Source organism: Nanorana parkeri, unplaced genomic scaffold (genome assembly GCF_000935625.1).
Source record: "Nanorana parkeri isolate BGI_ZX_2015 unplaced genomic scaffold, ASM93562v1 scaffold414, whole genome shotgun sequence".
In the NCBI taxonomy this organism is placed as follows: domain Eukaryota; kingdom Metazoa; phylum Chordata; class Amphibia; order Anura; family Dicroglossidae; genus Nanorana; species Nanorana parkeri.
Genome location: NW_017306682.1, coordinates 275,365 through 293,037, shown reverse-complemented (window position 1 = coordinate 293,037; position 17,673 = coordinate 275,365). Strand labels below are relative to the sequence as shown.

The following is a 17,673-nucleotide window of genomic DNA, read 5'->3' as shown; positions in this document are numbered from 1 at the left end:
ACTGATCGTTTTTTTGTTGTTCAGCCCCATTCATAGTGTATGGCTAGCTTATGCAGAGGTTTCCTTTAGCTTCCTGTTGTGTCTCCAGGACAGGAAGTTAAATGAATGTTGCCCAGTGGGATACAGATGACAGCACAAAAAAAAAGCTTATTGGGGGGGGGTTTTGAAAATTCCCTACTCTATCCAAAACTTACAAAAATAAAAGTAGGAGATGAAGCTGGGGCTCCAGATCACCACATAAAATGCCCACAGAAAACCACCACCACCCTCATGTTCCTGTAGAGGGAAGAGGGGCACTTGGATTATCAATTGTGCCACTGGCTGATAAAGGTGGGGGAAAGCCTGGCCTAGGATATTAGGAAATGTATGCAGGGTAATAGAGCTGTGGGTCAAAACTACAAGTACAGCCATTTATTATAGCGCAGACAGTTGTTTCAATCTTGTTGACCATCATCAGTGTAGCACAGACATAAAATACACTTGGTCATGAAGGGGATAATGGATCCATTGACTAAGTCAACTTTTTCATTACTATATCCCAATTTACAGAGCACAGGTCACGTTTTTGGAGAGGATAGAATACAGTAGTTGTATGAATTCGATTCATTGTCTGGGGAAATCTGCCAGCCGCCTAATTTCAAGAAGCAGATATAACAATACACAAATTAATGCAATTATGATGATGTTAAAACATTATGTAATGTATTGTAAACGCATCCACTCTAAGCTACTTGAAAGTGATATTAAAGTCAAAATGTTTTTTAAATGCTGATTAAAATCAATTACAATGGATGCTGCTTCTTAAAGTTTAAAAGTTTTAGTTTCCTGTAGAATCAGCTATTCCCCTGACCACTGGTCCTGATATCCTGTGTTAGGGTGGCTCCTTTCCCTTGCAGGGTCCTATGGAGCCACCTTGTGTGTGCTAGTAAGCTGTGTGTGTCTCCACAAACACACAGGCACAACCAAGGTAAGCCTCTCCCTGCTTCCCCTCCTTCTTCCCTGCTTTCTCCTTTCTTCTTCAGGCTAGTAGATGGACAGCTGCTGGAGACTGCTCGGTCTCTTGTGATCCTAGGACTGTTAGTGCTTTGGCAAACATGTAAAGAAATACTTTGCTCGGAAATGTATACTTGTTTGATCCAGATTCATTATAAAAAAAAGAAAAAAAAAGAATCTGAGAGTTTAATACTACTTTAACCTGTCTTCATATCAGCCTCTTGTTATCAACAGAAGCACTTGGAGTCGGCACTAGGAGATGGAGACACATATATGAACACGGTATTACCTGCCTATTATGTGCACTACATACACATGTGCTGGCCAGGAGCATGGCAACAGAAGAGAGCAGAATGATAATTTATTAGTATTCTGCTGCTCCTTCATTGTGCATTCATAGGCAAGGGGCAGGAAGGAGACCTAGTTGAATTGCTTAACCGCAGTAAAGAAAAGTCAGGTCACCAAGTTGACTGTGCTGTTTAAAGAACTGCAAGATTTATAAAAATGAACCCTTGCAGTGGGGCTACCCCTACACTGTAAGGGTTACCGTATATACTCGAGTATAAGACGAGATTTTCAGCCCATTGTGCTCATTTTGGTCTATGCCCCTAGACCAAAATGAGCAGTTCACCCTTACATTGCAGGGGTAGCCTCAGTTCTTCTTTAAAGTAGACATGTGCGATTCGTTTCGAATCGAAATTCGGACGAATTTTCGCAAATTCGGATGTATCTGAATTCAGAATTACAGACATAACGAATGCAAACGAATCCGAATTCCGAATCCGAATTAACTTTCACACCCGAATCCGGAAAAACGAAATAACACAAATCCGAATTTAAAACGAAACGAAACTAAACACATTTTTTGGCAGTGCACATGTCTACTTTAAACCTTAAAAAGGTGCCCATACACCTTACGATTATCGTACGATAATCATATGCGATCGACTTTTCGTACGACAATCGTAACGTGTGAATAGAGTGCCCGACCGATAGTACTGTACAATCGTACGACTTTTGACGGTCAAGCATGTTTGAAAACTTTGGTTGATCGTACGATGTTCGCATGGTTGGAGATGTTTCCGTCCGTCAAAAGTCGTACGATTAACACTGCGCATGCACAAACGAAAATAATTGCGGTCAATTACCGCAAGTCGTCCAGGTGTTTTTTTCTAACTACCGCTGATTGAACCTTGCGATAATCGGGGCAGGATGGGGCCGTCGTACGAAAATCGTACGACGGTTCGATCGGACGAAAAGTTTCGTCCGATAATCGTAAGGTGTATGGGCACCTTAAGAGTATGTGGGCCAATTTACAAATCCTTTGGCATGCAAGACAGCTTTCATAATCATATCTTATCGCTGTTCTTAGCGGCTTGTCTGGAGTTCAGTTTTAACATGTTACTTTCCTATGCAGTGTATCTAATAAGTTTCATACACTTGAGATGAAAGAAGATTGGAAGATGGTAGTAGAAGCAGCTGCGCCACATACATTTTACTTCGTATTGTGCTTATTTTACTATATTTTTAAACCGTGCTCCTTTGTGCTATAATGAAATCCTTATCTTGGGCTTGGCAACTAGATTAAGGAGACATATTTAGAACTATATGAGCAATAAAACTAAGGAGGCAAGACCGACGTGCAAGAATCTGCTTCCTGTTGGAGCCAACCATGGCCAGAACACTGGTGAATTCGGTGATATGTTTCAGCAGAACTGGATCTGAGGTTAACAGGCCAACTTTCCGTGTTTAGCCATCTCTGAAATGTGTGGTCAAATCTAGTGACAGAAATATAGGAAGGGAACTGATAGATATGTGGTAGCGCTGGAGCAGTGGAGTAGGAATCGGCTTTGATGTAAATCTGAGAAAATGGGGAATTTACTCCTTGAGGGAGGCAAAGCTGTGATAATATGTGTGTAATGTGTGGACCTGAGCATGGTCCTTAGGTGCTGCCTCTCTGGTTGCAATGGGGACGGGGGACGGGGGGGGGAGGTTGCTCATCAGAAGATCAAATCCTGACTGTGTAGCTAGGAGCACCACTTAAACAATGGTCATCTCATGTGAAGGTACGTTTAGGACTAACGCATGAAAAAAAACCCCCAAATATAATGTACAGTTCTGTGCTTTTCCTGCTGCAGTGGGGGTGGGGGGGGAAGAGTCCGATTGCATTGGTAGAATTTGATTTTTGAGTGTAAAGGTCCGCTTTAAGCACTCGTTCACACCTGAACGTTTTGTAGCGCGTTCTACGCTCGACGAACGCTCTACAAAACGCTCAAAAATATAAATCCCATTGTATTCAATGGTCTCGTTCCCACCTTGGCGTATTTCCGCCCGTCCCTAACGCGCTACAAAATGGCCCACGCCTGAAAAGTTACATGTACTACTTTGGGCCATTTTGTTGCACGTTTCCATTGGGATACAGCCAAGTAGCCTTCGGAAACACGCGTTTGTCGCGCGACTTTACCGCGAATCGCGGTAAACAGACGCGCATATGCAATATGCCTAGGTGTGAACGAGACCTAAGAGGTGCTCCTAACCACTCATCTAGAAATAAAACAAGGTCTGTTGAATGGAGTTCCAAGACACAGTGTAGGTTATCTCTTGTCTGAAGGCTCCTCAGAAGCATGCAAGAACCTATAAGAAAGACCGCTTTGTTGCCCTCCAATGTCACTTTCTAGTTCTAGTAAAGACTATGGTAAGAAGTGCAAGGCTGCAGTGCTGGAAGGGAAAGCGAAAGGAGACATGAGAGGCGACTATACGGCCTCTTCGCTTGCAAGGAATTAGTAGTTTCATTTGGTTAGAAACCTAACAGGGTCTCTTTGAATTGTAGAATAACTCTTGTGAGGAGGCAAACACTGGCCATACATGGAGCACATTTTGGCTTGTTCGTGATGAACCAGCCCAGTTGGTGGCTCAGTCTGCTGCCTCCCACACGACGTCCTTTGTTTAAAAAAAATCAAAAAAGAAGCTTGGCGGAAATTGTTGGTCAAACAACACCTGAATACAATTGGATACAGGTGCTGTTCATGGATTTTGACGACTGTCAAAATACAATAGCTGCAGTGATAAATTCCTCCAAGTTTTTGGGCTGAGCCTTGTAAGTGCTGGCTCTCTCTCTATGCAGGTTTTTATTGCTGTCTGGACAGAGTCTCTATTTGTCCTAATGACCCTTGTTACCTGGGACTGAAAGTGAGCGACTACACAACATTGTGGGTGGTCATTGGGACAGGAATAAGGGTGGATTATTCCACAGGGATGCTTGTTCTGTCTGAAAGTGGATTGTAAAGCAGATGTAAAACATAATTGAAAAACTTAACAATTGCAATAAATTCCATCATAAATCCATCATAGTTCCCTTTAAGAGGTTGGGATCACCCAGGAGCCATTTTTCTATAACGTTTTATGAGTTGAGCAGCCACATTATAAGTACTTTGTTGTCATACTGTAAAAGCACACAAACACCAAACAAACCTTCAGTCACAACATGAATAAATAATTCCAGAAGGGATTACTTTGAATTGTTCTCATATTCTGCCAAGTACAATGACAGCAGCTTCAATCATCCTGTACAGCAACAACAAAGAGTCCTTTAGAACTACAGCACCAATCCTATTTATTGATTGCCCCAGGGATGGGATTGTAATTACTGTAAAAGAAAAACAACATTTCATGAACAATACTCCAGTGAGAAGGGAACTACAAACTGTGGAGGGGGATAGAAACATAAAATGACCCCGCACGCATCAGGGCTGGAAGTAGGGTTGCCACCTCAAGCGTAACCCGAATGCTATAGCGTCGCACAGACATTTTTTGGGGAAAATGAGTCGTGGCTTATTCATATGTAAATAGCGCCACCCATTCATATGTAAATATCACAGTTGAGACTATTTTCAGTGGGGGGCCAGTTGCCCATATCTTAATTTTGGTTGCCTCATGGGACTTGTAGTTCCACAAAAGCTGGAGTGCCTTGGCTACCTACACCTACCATAAAATGTAGAACCAGCAGTCTTGCATTGTACATGAGGACACTGAGGGCCCACTCACAACCCAGGATGTTGGACAGCAAAGGAGAGCACTGGCATCTGGTGTGAACGGGCCATAAGGGAACCCAATACAGATTCTAGTCTGAAGGAGAGACATTTCCTGCACCTAGTTGGCTTTCTACCAGTAATCCTATTGGCCACTGCAGGCCGCCTCCAGTAAGACTCCTTTGGCCTATAATCCCTTGACCATTAAAGACTTCACATGACTACAGAGCAAATTGTACATAGAATGTTTTGTACAGATGTGAGAAACGCGTACATACAGATTGTGTGCAGCATTATGAGCTCTATTACCGAACAATAAATTAGAAGTTACATTTATTGGTCCTGTGAGTATTAGTTTCTGCAAATGCCTTCGGTATTTTAAAATGGATAACCAGATGCCTAATCCACGGCGTCTAAATTACATTTTCAGGCAGCTCGGTCTTTACAAGCTGGGGGCTTGAGAGCTAAATAAAACCCAAAGTAGCAGTTACGATATGAGCTCAACACACGTACATCATAAACTCCGCCTCTCATAATGAAAATCAATAAAATTAAAGCTGAACTCCAGGAAACCGCTTAATACACACATAAAAAATACACATATAGGACGGGTTACACCTGCCAAAGGATATGTAATGGTAATCAGCCAGTCCTGAGATTTATGCAACCCTGCCAGATAGCATGGACAGCCTGGAAAGCCTGACTTACCTACTGTAGTAGAAGCTGAAACTTTTTAAATGCATTAATGCATAGCCACAAAGAATATAAATCTGCTTTGAGTGCATCACATGTCTTGATAAAACATAGATATTACCTTGCAAAGGTAGCAGTGACATCATCACTGTGATGCATATAGCCGATGAAAAGAGCAGAGCTGTGGGAGGGACTCAACAGGCCCCACCCACTACAGGCTGCCTGCAGAAACCTCAGGAGGGGCGCATACAAGACCAATCACCTTGCACAAGGAGAGAGAGCAGCAAGGACTGGTCTGTATTACAGGAAGATCCTGTACAGAGGTAAAGGCACAGATCTGGAAGAAATATACAAAGCACACCAAAGAGGATGCTATGAGACCGATGAGAGCTGTAGATGGTATAAGAGCTCTCACAGGGTCGGCGGCGGTTGGGCGGCTACGTGTTTCGAGGCATATCCTGAGGCTTGACAAAGAGGCTATACCTCGAAAACGCGTAGCCGCCCAACCGCCGCCGACCCTGTGAGAGCTCTTAGGGCCTGTTCACATGAGATCAGGTCCTGATCAGGTGCGGATGTGCAGACTAATGCAGTGCGTTTTTGCCATGTTCCTGACCTTTTCCGGACCGGACAAAATGTTACATGCAGTATTTTTTCTGTCGTAAGCTGAACGGACTGCGCACGAGAGAACTGGAGCCCATAAAACACATAGGGATACATTTTGAGTGCAGCAGCGTACGGAGCCGGTCAGCACACAAAACGGACGTCGTGTGAACAGGCCCTTATACCATCTACAGCTCCCATCGGTCTCATAGCATCTCGACCTTCCCGCTACTTTGTCTTGGTGACGTTATAAATCTACCCTCAGCCGGTTGCGGCACTTTTCCCTCCTCCACCCGCCGCGGCTCAGCCTGGCCAGCTGAGTACGCATGTACATGTGGAACACTCGTTTTTGGGGTTACAATCTGCAGCTTACTACTCCCCACACCTGGTCCTCGGAAAGCGGGACGCCGGACACCACCACCCAGGTTTTCGGATGTTGCTGCTGCCATTTTGACAGCGAGTCATTTCCCTTCCTTTACTTGTATAGATTTTTACATGTAGAGCTAGTTTGCACCCCTCAATGAGGTAGTAGCGCTCCTTATCCTTGTGTATTCGTTATATGTTGTATGGGGCTCCTCTACCTGTTCAAAAGGAGCTTAGCACACCGATCACCACTGTTCCCTTAATGTGACCATTGAACTGCAGTGCGCTGATTTATTCGATTAAATTTATTATTGCCGGCATTGAACAGGCTTTCCTGCTCAGACTGCTTCCTAAAAGAAAAGAAACAATAACTTTGCACACCTTGTTTTGTTGCACCTGGAATGAATTCAGCCGAATGGGCTTTAAGCACTACAGTCTGGTCACATCCAGGCCTCCAGCCTGCGTCTAGAAAGCAAAGTAGCAGCAGAATACTAATATCCCTCGCCTGTGTCAGGCCTCTGCAGAAGGACCACTGCTCCCACACAGAGAGCAAGAGTCCTTCTCTATAGCATGCTGACATTGGACTATGGCTATCCTTCTCAGGCTGTGGCCGAGGAGAAGCAGAATACTAATGAGTCATCACTCTGCTCTCGCCTTATATTCCTTGTCAACACTCAGTTCACCTATTTCAGTCCTCTTACTGCAACGTAAAAGTGTGACTCAGCCCATGAAAACGGATAGAAAGATGAATAAAACTACATCCAACACACCTACACGTTGCACCTACCTGCTGGAGCATTTCCTCGGTAGCATTAAGCTTCACCTGGTGTTCCTCAACGCAGGATTCCAAGTCCCGGATCTTGTCTCCTTGGGCCTCCACCTGATCAGTGAGGACGCTCACCTGCAACGAGACACAAATTACAGTCACAACCAAACCCTTCCCATCCTTTCAAGGAGCAGAAACCAAACACTTCACTTTACGAACATGCACAACGTCTACAACAACAAACAAGCAAATGACCCGGCTGCCCCCGGCCTCCAAATTTCAGACGCACCACTGACCCAGCTTCCTCAAACCGGGCAACGTTTCACAATCCTGCTGTCTTGGGAGCTGTTAGGCAATCCTATGCGAGAGAATGGCTACAGCAGGTTTTTTTAACACTGTTAGGGTGGAAAAGAAGAATAAAAGCTCCTTATGAAAGCCGAAGCGGAGACATAGAGCGTGGCGTCTTTACCTATTCCAAGCGGCGGAGGTGGCAAAAGTATGTGATGCATTCAGGGCATGTTTAAGCACCTACTGAGCACAGCTTTGAAAGCCTTCCCGGCCTGCAAGTTACTACAGGAGGAGGGAACGACGGCGAGGAGGGGGGAAAAAAAAATGATCAACAGAAATTAAATTGTCAATTCGATATATAGCTGCTTTAAAACAAGTCTGCACAGACAGCAGCAGACATTGTTCACAAGTTTGGGAATTTGTTGGCTTCAAAAAAGCATTCCAACCCCCCCCCCCTTGCAAATAAATATCTTGAGCAGATATTGCGTAGATCTGCTATTGTTGGCAGTGTAATTTTGCTACTATTATAGTTTTAATGCCGGAACGCTGTTATGACAGATCTCGGGGATCACGCCTGCGTGTTCCGAAGAGAGTCTGGTCGGTCGGTGCAGCTGTTCAGAAATCGCCTATGGACAGCCAGCAGCTAAGGTATAAAGCCTATGGTAGTGCTAAGCGAGTCGCTGTGCAGCTGAGCCATGCATCTGTGGACTAAAAAAAAAGAACTTTTATTAACCCTTGCAGTGGAGCGACCCCCACACTGCAAGGGTTAATAAGAGAACTATGGGGTCAGTGTTTTTCCCTATAGTTCTCTTAAGGGTCACGGGAGGACATATACTAGCGTCCTCCCGTGACTCAAAGCTCTGTATATCGCGAGCTACAGCTCGCGGTATAACGAGACCGCCACAGCCGGGACGGATCCCGACATTGATGTCGAGATCCACCCAGCTGCCTGAGTGACAGCTGGCTCTGTCTATCTAGAGGCAGAGCCAGCTGTGCCCGCCCCCTCCCCAGGCCGTTCCGCCAGTAAGTGCTGGAGGATCGGAGCGGGGAGAGGGAAATCCCTGCAGGGAGCCATGAGTGACAGTCGATCTATTGAGCCTAAAAATCACTCACCTCGTAGTTCTCCTTTAAGTGCTCGTTTTCATCTAGGTGCTGGAATAAAAAAAAAAAAAAGTTATACCTCACCCGATCCTCAGAGCTTTCTTTAGGCCGGTCCTTTTCAACCTCTCTACCCCTCCGCGGCAGCGATGGTTTGTCCCTCAGTGTCCTCCCGTCCTATACACAGTGTATTGGATGTGATGACTATTCTTCAGAACGTCACACAGGTTGCCAACGTTTTAGGGCCGCACAGTGTCCCTTCCTTAATCATCTTGAGGAATAAGCCTTGTAAGGCTCCGAAACGTTGGCCACATTGGTCTTATGTGACCTGAAGAATAAATGACACATCTTTGCGTGATCTTTAGTCAAACGCTGGTGACTTCTTCTCTTCCTTTTTCCCTCCAATGCTCCAGGTTGTCAGCCCTCGGTGCCCTGACTTACAATCCAAGATTGCTGGTGACTACGTTGGAGTGCTTGCAACTGAAGAAACGCCAAGGAGAAGGGGCCTTGGGGGATCAGTCGTACGGAGAGGAAGAAGCCAGAGTGATAATTGTGCCCCCCCCCCCAGTTCCCCCACGTGACCCGGTGAGATGCCACCTGAGGTAGCCGCCTCAGGCTGCTTCATTATAGGGATGGACCTTGTTTCTGGGCACTATTATGGGTACAAACAAAGTTGCAAGACTGGTTTCAGAAACTACAGTGCAAGTCAAACCAAACACGTTTTCTCTAGGTTTGAATAGAGCGGTGAAACACAAGAACTCCGGTCATGTTTTTACTGCTATCTGGAGCTCAGTGGGTCCCCATTCACATTTTGGCATTGTGAGAACTCGAGCCAAAACGTGCGACATGTTCAAGACACGCAACATGCTTGTTAATGGCACCCCAAATGAGGATGGTAAAACGTTTTTTCCCCAAACGTGGACGGGCATCAAACATGCAGGAAAAAGGTGCGGGACACTTGCTGCTGAAAAGACTCCATGAGCTACTTTGCTGCATTTGTTGAGCACGCGGAAGCCCATTGATTGACTGGGCTGTTGCGTGGCAGTGGCGGTAAAACACACACAAACCCGCGTTTGTGCGCTGTGAAGTGTGAATGGGGCCTTAGAGAGATTCCCCTCACTTCCTGTCTTACTGACAATATTTTTTACAACACGGGGGGGAGGGGAATCTGCAACAGCGACACAGACAGAAATTAAAATCTGACAGGGGCTCTGGCCTTTCCTTACTGTACGAAATAAAATTGTTTTTGTCTATGTTGCTGTTGGAGAGTAAGACTTTTTCCAGCAGGAGAGGAAGTGGGGGGAAATCTCCCTAACGTAGCCCCGGTAGCAGTAAAAACCTGACATAGGTTTTATACTTTCCACATTCTATTTACATTTTGGGGAAAAGAAAGTTTTGGATCGACATACATGTTAAAGCCCATTTCTGGGCAAAACAATAAATGTACCCTTGCAGTGGGGCTACCCCTGTACTGCAAAGGACAAATGCTCATTTTTGTCTAGAGCCTGAAGTAAAGCAGATTTACTTACCTGATCCCAGCTCCTGCTGGCTCTCGTAGGGTTGCTAGACCAGTCCCTGCAGCTTCTTCTTCCCTGGGCTTCAATAGGCTAAGGACTGCTGATGTCATCATGTCTAATGCAGGTTCTGATCCTGATCCCTGCACCCCTCTTCTCCCTCTCCGCTCCAGCTGGTTGAATGTCCCTCGGTGTCCTCATATCTAATGCAGGTCTACAGGGCCGGATTTATTTTCTCTGCTGCCCCAAGGCCAGGCTCCTAAATGCACCCCCCTACCCGCCAAACTCACCCCCCCTCCCCCCAATGGAGAAAGGCAGACCTGCAAGCTACATACAAGTGACATCGCCGAGATCACTTGTACAGAACAAGCGGCGGATTCCCCGCTGTACATTTAGCCCTGCTTGCCCAAAGCAGGGCTAAATGTAGAAAACAACTACTTGTCACGGGCGTCGGGCTATAGGAATTCCATACCCCTGCTGCCTGCTGCCCCGAGGCCGGGCCTTGGTTGGGCTTGTGGGAAATCCGGACCTGCAGGTCTATGGAACCTGCATTAGACCTGATGATATCAGCAGTCCTTAGACCACCAGAGAGAAGGGGAGAAGAGGTTGAGGGGAACCGGTCCAGAGCCCATAGGGAGCCGGTGGAAGTGGGGATCCGGTGGAAGTGGGGATCAGGTAAGTAAATCTAGTTTACTCCAGCTCCTAGACAAGAACAAGCACTTATCCTTGCATATCTTTGCAGTGCAGTAGGAACTGCACTGCAAGGGCAGATTTTTGGTTTGCCTGGAGATGGGCGTTCAGGTTTGTTTTTCCTTCGTCATTAAGGGTTTAACATTGACGAGACTTTACACTGAAATGCGTAGATGTCAATCTATTCATGTGACCTCATATAGACAATTAATATTCCTTTCTTAATTCCACTCTGCCCCTATTTAGCAGTTGGGATAATCCTAAATGTTGATGACCAACAAACCATTATATATTACATATTAACAATGTAAAACACTTTTTTTTTGGATACACATATACAGCCATTTAGATTTCCACTATATCCTTGTATACATAATCTTTGTACCTGTAATACTAGAGATTCCTTATCGCCTTCCAGACGCGTCAGTCGTTCTTGGTAGGTCTCATTATTCACAACTGTATGGTTAACCTAGGAGAGAAGTAGACATTGATCAGTCACTGCAGGAAAGACCAGAACACATAGATGTCAGCCACAGAGACAATGTCCATGCATGACCCCTTGTACCCCTGAAATGCACTCTCACTATTCACCACTCGCTACAAGTCAGGATTACAAGTCACAGGGTCATCTCCGTCCATCTTTGTTTTATCAGCAAAGAGAAACAGAAAGTTACAAAAAACTGCTGGATTGCTGAACTGACACCAGATAAACGAAACTGATGGATTATTCCTTAAAGGGATCGCAATGACTATGTATTTCCACTTTTGCAGCCAAATCAGGAAAACACCTACTATTTGTTACATGTTCCCGTTCAAAAAGCACAACTTAAAAAAGATATTTAAAAACTGCAACTTACTTTTTTTGATGCGTAATTCTGGAAACTCCTAGACTGAAAAGTCCTTCTTCATTCTCACTGTTTAAAAAGGAGAACTATGAGGCGAGTGCTTTTCACTCACCTCATAGTTCTAGCCGACCTGTGACAATGATACTGTTACAGGTCGGCTCAGCAGATCGGGAAGTGAGCGAACACATAGCGGCGTTCGCTCACCTCTCGATCCTGTCACGGCTCTCTGCTGTGACAGGGGAGGGGCTGGATTCCCCCCTCTCCGCTCCGCCAGCGCTGACTGGCGGAACGGACGGGGGAGGGGCCGGGTACAGCTGGCTCTGCCTCTAGATAGGCAGAACCAGCTGTCAGTCACGCAGCTGGGCGGATCCCAGCATAAATTGCCGGGATCCGCTTCAGCGTCTCAGTATACTGTGGCGTCTCAGTATACCGCGAGCTACAGCTCGCGGTATACTGAGCCTAGGGTGACGGGAGGACGCTAGTTTGTGTCCTCCCGTTACCCTAAGGAGAGCTATGGGGAAAAGCCTTAACCCCATAGTTCTCCTTTAAGGGGGGGCCATAATTGACCCCATCTGTGCCATGCTGGCAGATGTCGTTATCACCTGTGAACTAGATGAGCAGGACTGTCTGTCCTAAAGACCTCAAGGCATTGAGGGGAATTTACCAAAACTGGGAGCAGATTTGCACTGCAACCAGTCAGCTTTTCTCTTTCATTGTCAAATCTTAACTGAGCAAACTGAAGAGAGAAGCTGATTGGTTGCCATGGGCAACTGCTCCAGTTTCTGTCTGCTCCAGTTTTGATAAAGCCCATGTCCGAGCAAGCCAAAAATCCACCCTTGCAGTGGGGCTACACCTGCACTGCATGGCTTAAGTGCCCAATTTTGTCTAAGGGTTGGAGTAGGCTTGCCACCTATCCGTGATTCACCCAGACAGTCCAGGTTTTGAGTCCTATATGTGTTGTTGTTCAGCTGGTCTGAAACCACGACACAAGATGTCATGATGTTAAGTGGACAGGGGCAAACATGGGCTCCTGGTGTTCCAGCTTGAATGCATGGAGGAGGCACGGGACACAGAGGGACCCTGGAACATGGGGAGCAAGGAAGTGTTTGAAACACAGGGTGCAGATAAGTCTTGAAGGGCACAGGGATCTGCTTCAGGCAGATGTGTTGCTCGCTATGACCATTGCAATGTTGGGGTTAGCCCCACTGCAAGGGTAGATCTTGTGTTTGCTTAAAAAAAACCCCCCAAAAAAACTGTCCCTCAGTCTGACCCCCCTACCTGCATTTTGTCATCTATTCTAACCACCAGAAGCTACCTATGGTGTCCTATGTATAATCCTACTCCAAACAAACAAAAACTAGAAAATGTAAGAGATATATATATATATATTTGATTTATGCTATGTGAACAGGAACACACAACACTCATCTATTGGGGTTTCTCTCAAATGTGACTGCAAAAGTGGAAATACACTTTAAAACGCCTCAAGCACATCATGTGACCTATACAATGCATCACCCAACCAATATATAAGTCCATTAAAACAAAGTTCAAATAGCTTCCTTCCACCAAAACCCAATCTTATCTGTGCTTAGTGTAATAAATACAGTGTCATAGTAACATAGATACAAGGCATATGTCCATCGAGTTCCCCACAAGACAAACAAATGCACTAACAATCTGCATCCTCGGAGCCCTAAATCTGCAGCTGATCCACAGAAAGACAAGAACCCATAAAGGGTTGGTCCAATAAGTTCTAACATGGAAACAAAATTCCTTCCTGATCCCCAAAGGTAATTGGACACTCCGCGGATCAACAACCAGCAGTTTTATTCCATATAAATATGATGTGCTATATTTATAATATTATTACGCTATATTTTGTGCATTAAGAAACACATCCAGACTGCATGTGAAGCAATCTGAGTTGGTTAGAACTAGCCTGTGTAAAGCGGACCATATACAATACTAGACAAGCTGGCCGAAATTCGCACAGTGGGTGCCGCTGATGGCACAATTTCAGCGGCCATCCCACGACAAGATGATTATAGGAGCCGGTTGCAAAATCCTCAGTGGCCGCTGTCAGAATACAATGCAATAGCAGGAGATTCATCGATCAATACTGGTAAGCATTGATGGAGGAATCTGTAATATTTTCTTTGTTCAGCCAGCAGGTTGAACAAAGAAAATATTGCAGTGTATGGCCAGCTTTATAGATGTTCCAGCCAGACTTACGCTAGACAAATGCAATTCGCATGGCATTCCATCCACTAGATGGAGCCAAGGAGCATGGGAATTAGCTATGCTACTCAGCGCCATCTAGTGGTGGGATTGCTGTGCAAATGGCATTTGCCCAGCGTATAGCTCGGCGAAAGATTTATCAATTGTCTCCAAAAATATTTTTTCTTTTCTTTCTCTCTCCCTTTCTCTCTGTGGGCTGAACCAAAGAAATCTAACAGAATTATCCATCCTCCAAACCCTCCTGTATTGAAATTGTAACTGTTCTGTCTCCCTCCATTTTGTACAGCGCTGCACAAACTGTTGGTGCTATACAAGTCTTATATTATAATAATAACTATAATGCTAATAATAATAATAATAATAATAAAAAATGCTAAACGGCATACATATACGAATACCACCCCGTGCCACACTATTGTTTTTTTAATAACAGTGAGGGTGTCAATCAGCAGCTGATTGGCTACAGTCACTGTTCGGCCAGCAATTTTCCACCCGGTTCCTTCAACAGAAGTCTGCCAAAATTTGAGCAGTGTGTGGCCCCCCGTCAGCACCCCTGTTTGACGAACCTCGATTTTTCAATTGACTTTTGTCGAAAGTGCTAGTCCGAAAATTCTCAGCCGAACAAGGATTGCTGCCAATGAAATGAAGGCAATGTCGGAGTATTCCGACAGCTGCACCACCGCCTCTCTTAGAATACAATAGCCCGGGAAGGAATCAACCCCAAGACCAATGTATGACCAGTCTTAAAATGTCGGTCAGTTCATGTGAATTTCCAACAGCATACGGCTAGCTTTATATTATTCCACATTTTTACAGCTCTTACTGTAAAGAAGTCTTTTCCTATGCAAAGGTTACACATCTTCCCCTCCAGGCAATGAGAATATAATTTAGTTGCTAAAACAGGAAGCATACATGTATTTCATCTATTGATCTGCTTGCCTGGAGTCCCGCTGTAGACACGCATTACATTCAGTAGCCCCGAACCTTGATACCAGGCAAAAACAAAAGGGGATTTTCCTAATGGAAAATAATCTTGGTTGTTCAGACATTTTGGAACGTTTTCAACATAAACATACAGTGCTCAATATCATGGGAGGAAATTCTATTTTTGGAAACGGCAAAAAAAAAATGTGCTTGACTAATATTTTCACATTGCTGGAAGACATTCCTTAGGTCGGTTCCTTCATTGAAGGAGGATTTTCCCATGACACGCGCCGCGGAATGATCTCAGTTCCACATTCTACAAATAGCCCCGGCATTGCTTATCAGAAGCGATAAGATGGGGCGCGGGCCGGTGGGTGGCTCTTTGCGGCCCGGGTGGCATGTGTCACCGTGGCACGGCTGCATTTCTTGCATGTCTGCGCGGCAAGACTGACATGCGTTGAATCGTTGGCTGCCAACGCCGACGTGTTTTTGTTTTATTGCCTTCCAGCACTTAGGAACATGCGTCTTCAAACTCAGCAGCAGTTGATTTATGCGGAGATTGAAGATGGCTTAGAAATCAGAAGCCTATCAATCATTATTAAGCAAACATAGAACAAGCAAAATATTCATTGGCAACCACTACCTGAAAAATGTTAGTTGTTCGGCTCTTATGCTGATCCTCTGGCTTCAGTACTTCAAAGCAGAAATCCGGGATAAGCAAATACTCCTACTTGACTCTTGGTGTGCTTTGTGTATATGAAATTTGTCTCTCCTTGTGCAGGGTGACTGGTCTTGTATCCGCCCCCTCTTGTTGCATTCTACAGGCAGTTTGTAGTGGGTGGAGCCTGCTAGGTCCCTCCCACAGCTCTGGTTTTTGCACAGGTTATGTACAGCACAGTGATAATATCACTACTTCTTTTACAAGGTCATATCCTCATTTGCAAAGGTATTTAATGCACATCAAGTAAATTTATACCCTTTGGCTCTATTGAGGAATATGTTTAAATTAGTTTTTGTGCTTTAAAGCATAACTCTGGGGTTCTTTCTTATTTACAATAGATTAGGGATGCACCGATACTAGTATCGGTGCAGATACCGAGTATTTGGGCAAGGACTCGTACTTGCCAAAATGCTCAGATACTTACCCCCGATATCGAAACTTCGGTCAGAGGGAGATTTCCTCTGACTGGCAGTGCCACGAGGGAACATGGAGCCGGCTTCCCGGCCAATCAGGAAGCCGGGCAGTGGGTAATGACTTGCCGCCCGACTTCCTGACTGGCCGGGAAGCCGGCACCATGCTGTGTGGCCGGCTTGATGGTCATTGGCCGGGAAGCTGGCTCAATGCCGTCTGGCTGGCTACCCGACCAATCAGCATTGAGCCTGCCAAACAGCATTGAGCTGGACAAACAGCATGGAGCTGGACAAACAGCATGGAGCTGGACAAACAGCATGGAGCTGGACAAACAGCATGGAGCTGGACAAACAGCATGGAGCCGGCTTCCCGGGCAATTAGGATGCCGGCTCCATGATGACATGCTGCCTGGCTTCCTGATTGCCCGGAAAGCTGGCTCCATTCTAGTGGAAATACCGGTATCGGTACTTGGTATCGGAGAGTACCGACATATGAATATCGGTACTCTTACTTGACACCGTAAAAACGGTATCGGTGTATCCCTACAATAGACGGACAACAGATGTTAAGTAAAAACGTAGCTCAGCCTGCAATAGTTATCAGCCCAGAGCTGTCCCCACAATAGTTTATTTTCCTCATCTCTGCAAGTCCCATGGGGAAGGAAGCAGTGCCTGCCACCACCTTGCCAGCCAGAGCACTTTGCAACCTGGAATGCTCTAGCTGACATCCTGCCAAGCTCAGTGATATCACTGGTTGCCAGGAGCTGAGTGGGATGCTTTGGCGGGTGGACCCAGAGGTACACCCCCCTTCCCTCCGCCTGGCACCCACCACCAGCAGACAACCACCACCCATCGAAAGCAGAGGCCTCAGGCTTCAGGCGGTGAGTAGTGTAAGGATACCCCTGATGCCCAGCATCAATCCGATGGAGGAGATACTGCAAGTGCAGATCGTTGTGGCCTCTCCTCCGGGCGGGTGTCACCATGGAACCCTTTATTCACTGTAAAATTATGCAGGAAACGGCGTAAAGCTTCATCACATCACCGCCATTCTCTGCGTCATCCATGACCACCAGAAAACATGAAGACCCTGCACACCACATGACCAGCCTGATGAAAAAGTAGGTGGGAGCACACAAGGAAAGGTTTCCTACTAATCTCTTTGAAGAAAACGCCAGACAAATAGACTTACCCTTGCAGTGGGGCTACCCCAGCACTGCAAGGGTTAAGTGCTAATTTTTTTTACCAGGGGACTCAAATAAAGCAGTTTTACTTACCTGATCCTGTGGCAGTCAACGCTCACCTCTCATCCCCTCTGCTCCAACTATGGAACTGTATAAATGTGATGATGTCCACAGTCCTTAGACTGCCAGAGCACGGGGGAGAAGAGGCTGCGGGAACCAGTCTAGCAGGATTAGATAAGTAATTCTGCTTTATTCCAGCCCCTAGACCAAAACAAGCACATAACCCTTGCAATGTGGGGGGGGGGGGGGGGGGTGCCC

At 45.8% G+C, this 17,673-nt stretch overlaps 1 protein-coding gene across 1 annotated transcript in view; it reads right to left on the bottom strand.

Annotated features, from left to right (window-relative positions):
- The window catches only part of PPFIBP2 (PPFIA binding protein 2), a 137,792-nt gene that overhangs the window by 71,113 nt on the left and 49,006 nt on the right, over window positions 1-17,673 (bottom strand). Inside the window, exons 4-5 of the mRNA XM_018559741.1 lie at window positions 11,419-11,502; window positions 7,465-7,578 (exon numbers count right to left, since the gene is read on the bottom strand). Of these exons, the coding sequence (XP_018415243.1) occupies window positions 7,465-7,578; window positions 11,419-11,502 (198 nt within the window). The remainder of the gene's footprint in view (window positions 1-7,464; window positions 7,579-11,418; window positions 11,503-17,673) is intronic.